We start from the raw sequence: 11412 nt of genomic DNA on the forward strand, positions 1-11412 counted from the left end.
TGTTTGTTTTGGGGGAAGTTTTATCTGATTATAGTTATGGCACAATTGTGTTCAGCGTATGGTGCCACAGTTAAAACTTTCATCATTATGGTACAATCTTAGTTAATTGCCTGTATTCCATGTTTTTAGTCCTTAGAAGTTTGTCAATTTCTATCCATTAATTTCTCGTGAGCGTTAATTATTGTTGTGCTTAAACAACAGTTAGTAGTAGTACTATATTTTGCTCCCCACAGTTAATTTTACTAAAAAAGAAAACAAACGAGACGAGTCTTTCGTACCAATTAATTATTAGAATTAGAAACAAGCTATAAAAATAAAACCATAAGTAGCTTATTTTGATGTTTTACTCAAAAAGTGTACCTTAGGCTAAAGCAACTGAACGCCTGAATCTGCTTGAAAAGTTTTTATTAATAACGAAAAGAAAATATTTAACTAAACTAAAAGAAAATTTAAAAAATCTTTAACAAACACCAACATCGAAAATAAACGCGTTATATTATATTGCACACATCAAACGCATGTTTTATAGACCAAATTAAATCGTTGGCTTTAAAAATAAAATATTTTAATTGAAGAATTTCCGAATTCAGACAAAATGAGTTGATTTCCTCTGTCTGGAATGCAAACGTAAGCTGGCATCTTTATTTCATCATTTAATGTGAGCAAATGCTTTATGAATGTACCATCGCTTCGGAATGCTGAGACCCTATAGCAAAAGATGTCCAAATTCAACAGTAACAATTAGGCCTACACGACAACAGTGTAGCCTACGGGTTACTATATAATTGCCCGCAAGGCCTATCAGTTATTTTGATAAGCAGTCAGGACCGGCCTTAGGTAAATGCGAGCAATGTTGGGCAAATGCGAGTTGGTCCTCGCTATTTCCTACTTAAACCCAAAACAAAATAACAAATTAGCTTTTAGTTCGCGCAAATCACAGTGGTATTTCTCAATTTGTTCTCGAAAGAAACTGTTTGGTAAAAGTATATCATGATTTGATGGGACCTGTTTTGCAAAGAGTTGATATTTGATTTACATTTTGTTATTATTAATATTATTATTACATTAAGCTACGGTATTTAAAATCGGCAAGATTGAATCATTGCTATCAGTTCTTGCATTGGGCCCCGCGCTCGCAAAGGCCATCCCCGTATGCAGTATATGCGTGTAGTTATGAGTTGCTTAACATGTTGTATCTTATATACCGATCATTCCACCAATCGGCAATGATAATATTATCAAGCGAATCGTGCGTCACTCCGTAAGGAAGGTCAAATTCTCCGTCACGATTTCCTTTACTTCCAAACTGGAACTTGAATCGGCCTTGTCGATCAAATACCTGACAAAGACATGACATTTACTAATTTATGTTCTAGGTAAATCATTAGTCTTCATGGTAATCTTCTACCAGTTATCACCCAGAAAAAAATTAATAACTTACCTGTACCCTACACGACCAATCAGCCACAACTACGTCACCGTTATTTAAGATAGTGACCCCGGTGGGGCATTTAAATTCCCCTTTGCCGGTTCCGCTGCTCCCCAACTTATGAAATAAGTTGCCAGCTAACGATATGATGGCAGCACAATTATTGTCTGGGTCAGTGGCAGCGATAATCTCTGTAAAAATGACTTTTCGTGAAACTTCGTTAATATCAATGTTAAAATCAAGCATTAAATTTGAGTCTTTACTTAGAATAACAAATACGAAAATTGTTTATATCTTTCGCAGACCTCATAGCATCACATTGTCAAACCCGTGCAAAGTATAGGTTATAAACCAAGCCAGTCATACCATAGAGGTGTATGTGGCTAACTAGCATATGGTAATGTTTATAAAATTTTATTACACTGTGGACGCACCGTCATCATGTAAGTCAATATTTTTGCAACATTTGAAAACTTTTCGTCCATATTCTTGCAGAATTTTTCCTTTCTTCGACCAGAGTGAGACACTTTCTCCGCTTGCCGTCAGGATACTGCCGTCCTTCGTCATAAACGCTTGGTATTTCTATTAGTTATAGTTTAGCGTTTAAACCAATGTTAGAAGTGCAGATAAATGAGTGATTGATTCGAATTTAATTTAATTATAGGCCTAAATTATTGGTGGTTTCTAAAGCAAAGTGTCGTATCATAAAGCTATAAACCAACCTGCCGCGAATTACCCCATGATTCTATATTCAAACTATTTAGAACTTTTCCGCTTTTGATATTGTGGGTGTGGACGGAGCCGTCCGTACATGACGTCAAAAATTGAGATGGTAATAAATACGACGAAGAAATTCCAAGCACAGGAGCAGGCATGATTATTTTTCGTTGTTCAACAACTTTGTACCAATCGTTGATATTGGAATCGAGCGCGGCATAATGGACAAAACTGCAGAAATAAATACGGTGTGGTATTAAAAGATTGAGTAACATAAAATTGACGGAGCGAGTCGCTTCAAGTATTCAAATTGGTAAACTAGGTTGTACTTTTACTAGTTAAGGTTAGATCCATAGAGCATAGCACCATGTCTTACTGTCAATATATATACGCTTTGTACATAGTTGAATTTCACAGCAACCCGTTTACTTCTATACGGTACTATATAAGGTAGGCCGCAAGGAAGGATGTATACAAGGATCAATACGATGCAAACGCAAAAGAAAAAATAATATCTTTTCTAGTATCTATAAAAGCCGCTCCACTGCTGCATGCACATAAAGCGTTAAAAATTTTATTCATAGTGTGAATTTTGTAAAATTGCAATCATTCATTGAAGTAATGTATGCTATTAATTATGTGTTCTACTCTTCGATTCTGATGACAAATCCTGCGGTTAGTGGTCCTTGTATAGGATTGCAGCAAATTCTGCCTGAGATTGATATATTACTGAAACATAACATTTAGTCTCGATTTGTACAACTAAATCAGCTGGAATCATATTAAAACATTTATTTACCAGGCAAAAACTGATGTTTCAACGGATATCTAATCAAGAATTATCATGAATTCTAACGGATGTAACAATGAACCAATGAGCATTTTTAAAACTGATTAAATAACGCACAAAAATGAACAATACTTTTCATCGATATTGTGGCAACGAAAACTTTGCATCAAAAGAAGTATTATTTATTATTAAACCATTCGTTTATCTTTATAGGTTTGTTTTCTTTTCGTTCATTATCGTATATTTTTCGTCCATTGGTCATTGGTAATGACGTTACATTCGGCTATTTTTTGTCTTTATCTTTCCCAAGCTTGATTTTCGTCAAAATATCTATCAAACCGTTTTGCTTTTTATGTTCATAGTTTAAAACTTTCAAATGTTTCATGGGTTGAATTGCGTTTCCTTTTCAGTTTTCATTTTTATTTTAGCTTAGTAAAGGACATATATGCTATACGTAAAAACTAATTTTTTATATCGTAACAATTTAATGTGTATTGTTATGAGCCTATTTGCTTTAGTGTACCAACTACTAATTGCAACTATACTATACAGTGCAGTGTACAATATATGATATCTAAAATGTATTTTTGAGCTTTGCTGAACAATATATGATAAATAAACTTTAAACAGATGTATCTCTACAGTCAATATATGACCATAAGTCCTAAAAGATAAATATGTTTTATGAGTAAGCCTGGGTATGAGCCAAGCGATTTAACTGCGGCAAAACAATTTGGTTTCGAAAAACTACTCTACGTTTTATGGAATGAAAGTTACTTGCCTTGAGTATTGCAATGCCAAAAATTCTTGGCACTTTAAAAGGTAGAAAATGTCCATAGTTAACTGTATTTATACAAGATTTTACGGGACTAAAGCTTAGATGGAGAACTGTAATTTTCAACACAAGCTATTAAGATTACAAAAAAAAGTTATAATAACATTACCTGTCGTTTTGTGAAGCCTTCTTTTGTTTAATGCTCGTACTGGGTTGTTGATCATCTGAAAAATTAACAGTTTTTTAATTATGGAAGCAGAATTATATCTGGCACTGATATGCATACAAAACACTATGGATCAAACATGTCAGCAAATTACGTTAATTTATGCATAGAAAGTGGCCATTTACGTTGATGCATTCGCATAAACAACGTAATCTAAATGCAGATTTATTCAAATATAAAACACTTTGCAATTGGCTGTTTTGTTTATGAAAAGTGGGCTAGTCCGAACTATTGCCGTAAACAGCTATGACAAAACTTTTCCAAAACCTGTTGAAAATTCTTTGCTTGGTGACATTGAAGTGACGGAATATTTTCTCCTGCTTTCATCCATTGCATCAGCACTCGATGTCATGTCGAGGGGCCTGGATATCATCTTTCTCCTCCCAATTGTGGCTTGCTTTTCCTGTAAATTGCACTTGGGCTATAACCAAAAACATCTTGCAAATACTTCACCTTTTCCGACGCGTACTTGCCTCCAACAACACTTCATCTGACGTCACAATGTCTTTCATTGAGGACGACGAGGTGAGGTTGTGTTCTGGGGAAAGTTTTTTGTTTTTCCTGTCGAATATAAAACCAAATTTTCATTGCTAGCATCGCGGCTGGCATTTTTAACATGGCAAATATAGTATAGTTAGCTCAGCACGACTCATTGAAGTTAGTCCTACGGATGAAAGCTCATACACGTTTCCTGTAGTGGCTGGTCTGGTTCGACTGATTTTTCCAAACGATTTTCCGCCATGTTTTGTGCCCTTTGCGTTGGGAAGTGCAAGTGACATCTTCAGAAGTCACCAATTCTCCAGAACAGGGATCCGGTAATGCAAACTGTACTCTTGGAATAATGTGACGGATAATTTCCTGTGGTATCAGATTTCTCCCTTTTAAATTCAAATCGTAGTTCTGGTCACGTTGAAACTTCCTGCCTTTTGCGAAAACTAGTAAACATGAATGTAGTAGCAAAAAGGTTTTCCTGTATTTGCAATGAATATGTTTACTCTTTACATCAACAACAACAACCACACAAAAACTTCTCGATTGGTTCACGGTTGTGTCACAACGACATAAAAACTACAGGTTTTGGAAATAAGGAAAGCGTTGATATTAAGACTCTATACAAATAGCAGGCTACTCCACACTCGCCTGCTATCTTCTCTTTCTCAGCCCGAAATTGTTCAGAAACAGTAACGGTTTGTTTGTACAAATCATACCAGAATGATCGACGAGATTTCCTGCCGATACAGGTTTCAGGAAATAACCAACTAGCAAAACTAATCGTTCATATTTCATATGAACGTATTTGCCTTACTACGCATCAACCATTTCTACACATTAACCTATTTACAGAAACTCAGTTCAAACAGACTTTTCTGTCTTGTGTACCAACAACGCTCGCTTCTATTTCCCCATAGGTCGAAGCGTACGGGATGTACTGAGCACGATTCCAATCTATAACGGCTTGAAAATCGTGACGCAACACACGAGTTATTACTTGAAAACCTTTGAGCAAAAGCAAGCGAGATGCAATTCCATTTACTTTATAAGTTTTATCAAGATTCTAGCTTGGTATTAACACACGCTGTAAATTCTTTGGAAAATGTATAAGCCCCACACGTTTTCTCAGTCAATGTGCAGTGCGGGTTTAGGCTATATCAACTTTTTAAAGATTATATTGCTAATTTATTAGACAGTCTTTGAACAGAAGTTAACATTTTGTCGTTCCATCGCCTTTTATCGCATTACGTGTCCCACGAATATATTTTTAGGCACATTACATTCTCGTCGTTTCACTTCCTCTGCGAAGCATATCAGCATTCAACAAAATCTTTCACTCGACAACGACGAAAAGTGAGATCAGAAATATTACGAATGACGTCATCTTTATTTGTAGCGGTTCTGTGAAAAATAAAGATGAAGCTTATTATACTGGCTTTGCACTGCGGAAAGACGGAAAGCAAAATAATGTCTATTTTTAACATCTCCATTATTCATTTACTGGCACCAATGGTCCAAAGAGGTGCAGCGCGTAAGGATTACTATATATTTCCCAGCTATAATCCAATGGAAAATATACAATATTGCGGACAAAAACAGAAAACTGTTGTAAGTTTATAAGCTACTAACATGAGAGTTAATTGTTAAAAAAATCAACAAAACGTTTCAATAATCAGACAATTTTTCGAACCCAACAGCGTCGTCAGCAGCGGATTAAAAGGCGTATTGACAAGGGCAGATTGACGAACATGCTTCCCGCACCATTGGACTATTTATTCTATTGTGATAATTATCGATCCTTTGTAGCAGCGGCTGCAAAAATCGCATACTACAGTTGGTATATGAACTAGTTATAGAACACAGCGTACATGCAGTGGAGTAATAATTTACACAGAATTTGCCTGTGTTGCGGTGTAGGCCTATGTATACGTTATTAGCTAGGGCGTTGTACCAAACAGATTCTTTATTTGGTAACTACAAATTTATTGGAGACATCATTCTGTGAGAAAGGTAACCATGCATAAAACCGGTCTTACTGCAAGCAACTTGTAACCGGAAACAACTGGATAGTGAGTTTTACTTGCTGACTGCTAACGTTTAACTTCGAGATGTCAAATAAAATATTTCCGGATGAGTCGAGGAACATAAGAGAACTTCCTGCCTGCTACAGCAGCAGTTTCACCAGTTCCCTGAGAATTTCTTCGACAGATTTTGATCGAAGTTCTTCGCCAATTTCATGCTAGTAAGGTTTTTTGAAAGTAAATAGTTCACGGCTGTAGAAACACATCAGAATATTTTGCAGACTTCAACTGTAGTAAATCCAAATTTACGTTTAATTTATGATAAAATTAGTGAATTTTATTTCAGTTAAACTTCAGTCCAATGTATGGAGCATTATTTTCATGCTTTGTTTTCTATTAGCAATAGCAATGAATCAAATTCAGTCACTGACGTAGAAGCTTCAGTAAGAGTGAAAAAATCAAATTTTGCTTCGGTCATCTCTTTTCTTGTCAGGTGAGGTGCGGATGAGATAAAAAAATCCAATAAAAAAACGAACAAATTGTGCTTAGCAAATTGTTCTGGTTTGTGGTTAAATAAAAGTGGGTAAAGTTAGCGTAGCCTATTGTATCAGGTTTCAAACATTACCAACTTAAAGCATTAAAGCACATACAAGCATATACAGCATGCAATTAGTTATTTTGAAATACAAACATCTAGTAAGTATAATGTTGTATAATAGCTGCGAATGACCACTGCAAACAGGTTCCGTAAATGGTTAAATACAAGAAAGAAAAAAAACGAATCTACCACGGATCCAATGATGTTGCGTATCCAAGGGCCTCCTATGGCTACGTCATCGATGGCGTCATCCACCACGGATAAAGACGGAGACAAGGATAATTCTCCTTCAAAAGAGTGGGTTAAGTTTTAATGATTTTACATCCAAAACAAATATAAGAATTTAGACTAAAAGCTACTTTTTTATTACATTATTAATCTACTGTAACATTAAGGCTAAAATCACCTGATTCGGGTTAATATCTCCGATACTATTTCTCCAACTATCTTAGATACTGATGATGTTGTAAAATATATATATATATAGATATATACAAGAAGTATAATAACATATTAAAGTTGACAGAACCGTGAACCGTATTTCAACGAAGCATCTACAGTATATCAAACCTTTAACGATTCTTTCCAGGGGTGAACCAAAACCGAAGAAACCGAAAAACAAACATTGGGTCATTGATCCGGCAGAGGGCTTTTATTTTTGGTGGCTTCTCATCATCACTTGTGCTGTCTTCTATAATTTGGTCTTCGTGATAGCTCGCTCCTGTTTCGGTGACTTGCAAGCGCGATATACTTTGCTCTGGATTCCGTTTGACTATTTATGTGATATCGCATATATTCTGGACATGATTGTCCGACAAAAAACAGGTGTCGACTTGAACGTTTAAGTCGAGGAAATATTTTTATCATCTGATAACGTTATTGAACCTTTGTAGCTATATTATAGAATCTTGCCTTATAATTTCAAAGAAATTTTAGTTAATCTTTGTGCCTGTTTTAGGTTTTCTGGAACAGGGTCTTTTGGTCAAAGATCCGGAACGCTTAAAAAAATCTTACCGAAAAAGCATTCAGTTTTACGTTGACTTATTTTCGATTTTGCCGACTGATCTAGGATATATATTTTTTGGACCAGATCGCACTGAATTAAGGTAAAATTGGGAATATATATATAATTTTCAATCGTCACTAAACATTTCCGAAACATACTGTATATAGTTTGCCGTTTTGGGTTGTCTAATTGCATGCGATTGGAATATACTCAGCATAGGAGCGCGTAACAGATAAATTATGTAATTGTTTCAAGAGATCAAAAATGTTGCACAAATCCAATATTTTATTTTGAGGAGTTAGCGCGCTTCACTCGCATTATTTAAACAATTTTATCTAAAGAATAAAAGGCGTTATTGGTTAATGCAAACTCCACAAAGCCTGACGACTGACAAAGACATTATCATGGACCACCGTGCCCAAAAACACATCCAATTTTAAACAAAAGCGCCCGAGTGAAACAAAACCAAAACATGATGTCAAGATAACAGAATAAATCAGAAGATTACTCTTCAAAGAAAAATTTGTGCAACTCATGTATTTGGTCTCGTGAAGCGTTTAAATGTCTTTTTGGTGAGCCACCTAAGCGACTCTTTGTCCAATGAAGGCGTCCTATTTTGTAGATTTAATCGCGTTTTACGTTTTCCGAGGATGTTTGAATGTTTCGATCGAGTTGAGACGAGGACTCCTTACCCGAATCTTTTTCGAATATCCATTCTAATTTTCTATATCATTATTACTATCCACTGGAATGCTTGCATCTACTACGCGATATCAAAGGCAATCGGGTGGGTTATATTTGTATGGTTTTAGATATTGAGATCGTTTTACTGAAAGTTGTAAATCGTTGTAAATCGATCGTTTTACTAAAGTCATAGTTCTTCAAAAATCCATAGCAATTTGAAGTGTTCTTTCACGTTTACACTGGCAACCGATACATGCTAGTCTACATTCATTTCGTTCTCCGCAGGTTTGGTAGCGATTCTTGGGTGTACCCGGATCCAACCGAACCACCATTTGACACAATGTTACGAAAGTATGTTTACAGTCTCTATTGGTCTGCTCTCACTCTTACAACGATCGGGGAAACTCCCATGCCTGAAACAGATGTGGAATATTTGTTTCAAGTAAGGGGACGAAATTGTAATCTTTGTGACAACGTTTGTAATTTATGTTTCACTGATGTGCTTAGGTGTTTGATTTTTTGGTCGGAGTCTTGATATTTGCTACAATTGTTGGTAATGTTGGTTCCATGATCAGTAACATGAACGCTGCAAGGACCGAGTTTCAAAGCAAGATTGATTCTATCAAACAATATATGCAGGTAGAGAAAAACATCTGTTAATTCATAAGTGGTAAAATATAGGACGCTACTTTTGTTTTGCACAACACTTATGTTTGTTTCATGTTCCTTAGTCCATCCATCCACTCAGAATTAGTATAAAAGTTGGCTTTGGCAAATTATTTCCCTTCTTGGTTGAACATTTCAGTTTCGAGCAGTGAGCAAAACCTTACAAAAGCGTGTGATCAAATGGTTCGATTATTTGTGGACTAACAAAAAGTCCACTGACGAGCAGGCTGTTTTGAGTTTGCTGCCAGATACGCTCCGGGCAGAGATTGCAATTAGTGTTCACCTGGAAACTCTGAAACAAGTTAGCATCTTCCAAGTACGTATTGTTTTCTAATTCTTGTTAAGCTTGTTGTAGATGTAGCTTATCATAAGTCCTAATATAGTATTGATAAGGTCTTCACTTGTGTATTAAAAGCTTTCGATCACAATAATGTAACCTACTTTCTCTTTACGGTTTAGGATTGTGAACCAGGTTTTTTAATAGAACTTGTACTAAAATTACGTCCACAAGTGTTCAGTCCCGGTGATTATATTTGCCGGAAAGGAGACGTCGGAAAAGAGATGTATATTGTGAAAGAAGGTTTGCGTGAGAAAACTTCTGCATATAGGAAAATAACGTCAATAACTTAAACCGGACTTATACCAATCCTTTGCATTTTAATTTTTCAGGTAAATTAGGTGTTGTTGGAGACGATGGAGTCACTCAATTTGCAGTTTTAGATGATGGTGCTTATTTTGGGGAAATTAGCATCCTTAACATATCTGGAACTAAAACTGGAAACAGAAGGACTGCGAATATACGAAGCATCGGGTATGTTTTTAGAAGTACAGTTTTAACGGAAACATCACCATCTGCCTTTAGCAAAATTTTTATATTTCGTTTTTCTCAGATATACGGATTTGTTCTGTCTTTCCAAAGATGATTTGCTGGAGGTACTATCGGAATATCCTAGTGCAAAAGCGATCCTGGAGGAGAAAGGCAAGAAGATGTTAATGAAGGATGGTTTGGTTGATAAAAAGGAAGAGGAGGTAAGTCGTCTTCAAGAACATCTAATCTAATCGTAATCGGGATATGGTTGCAAACATAAACTACTTTCTGCATTTTATCATGGTTGTGTCAAGTTGGTATCTGCTTTCCAGGGCGAGGAAGGCATGAATGAAATCGAAGTTTCTCAAAAAGTTAGAAGCTTAGAAAAGAAACTTACAAAGATACAAAGGCAGCTTTCACATCTTCTAGCTGAGTTTGCATCTTCCGAAAAAAGATTTAAAAGACGAATTTATGAACTTGAACTTGGCCAGGGTTTGATATCAAGTGGCTTTTCTACACAAAAAGATAGTCCACCGGATGATGCTCCCAGTACAAGTAAAGCTTAGACAAAAGATCTTCTAGTTGAAACTACTGCTTTAAGTGGCCCCTTGGTGGAAGAACACCTCCAAATGAGCGTTTGGAAGCTGATTTTAAGCTGTATTGCAGGTTGTTACAACTGAAAGCTTAAACCTCAGTGACACAGTTACGATACCCTACTATAAAAGAACTTGAGTTTTCAGCAGATCTTAAACGCAAATGCATGCAAGTTATGGCAAATGAGAAATCGCTACAATGAAAACAGTATTGCTGTTATTGCTTAATCGAACTCTAGCTTCCGCAACTGACACGTTTTTAGAAAGTAATTAATGCATCGTTATAAATGTATCTTCTTGAAGTGCAAGAAATTTCATTGTATTTTTGGTTGACGTAGTTCGTCGTATTTTTATGCAGCTGTACGAAATGTTATTTTGTTTAAAGCGACCAGAAATTTAAAAAAACAAGTCACGAAAAGTGTGTTTGAGCTTATTTTATCTGTGGTTCCAATTTCCTAATTCCCAGTTCGTAAATTTTATGTAGTTATCCGCAAAAACTTTTTTCAAAAATTAGCGAATCAGTCAAAAAATACTTTTGCACAACACCGGTCCTATCCAAAAAATTTTGACCTGAATTTTGCTTTCTTAGCTGATTTAAAAAAAAACA

General features: G+C 35.7%; 2 protein-coding genes across 2 annotated transcripts; one reads left to right on the forward strand and one right to left on the reverse strand.

The window, feature by feature from the left end:
• Positions 1-388: 388 nt before the first annotated feature.
• Positions 389-5678, reverse strand: LOC143456413 (uncharacterized). Its single transcript, XM_076955167.1, has 10 exons — positions 5078-5678; positions 4622-4907; positions 4411-4498; positions 4205-4340; positions 3881-3935; positions 2152-2377; positions 1864-2011; positions 1442-1620; positions 1206-1339; positions 389-706 (listed from the first exon to the last, which is right to left on the reverse strand). The coding sequence occupies exons 2-10, from the start codon at positions 4714-4716 to the stop codon at positions 550-552; spliced, it is 1218 nt and encodes a 405-aa protein (XP_076811282.1). The 5' UTR covers positions 4717-4907; positions 5078-5678; the 3' UTR covers positions 389-549.
• Positions 5679-6287: 609 nt separating this feature from the next.
• LOC143456225 (cyclic nucleotide-gated channel alpha-3-like) lies at positions 6288-11181 on the forward strand. The gene is made up of 13 exons (XM_076955151.1): positions 6288-6671; positions 6851-6943; positions 7193-7345; positions 7638-7873; positions 8007-8154; positions 8677-8841; positions 9024-9180; positions 9246-9377; positions 9544-9720; positions 9864-9984; positions 10074-10215; positions 10295-10433; positions 10545-11181. Exons 1-13 carry the CDS (start codon positions 6538-6540, stop codon positions 10776-10778), a joined length of 2031 nt encoding a protein of 676 aa, XP_076811266.1. The 5' UTR covers positions 6288-6537; the 3' UTR covers positions 10779-11181.
• The last annotated feature ends 231 nt before the right edge of the window (positions 11182-11412 follow it).

Source organism: Clavelina lepadiformis, chromosome 1 (genome assembly GCF_947623445.1).
Source record: "Clavelina lepadiformis chromosome 1, kaClaLepa1.1, whole genome shotgun sequence".
NCBI lineage: Eukaryota > Metazoa > Chordata > Ascidiacea > Aplousobranchia > Clavelinidae > Clavelina > Clavelina lepadiformis.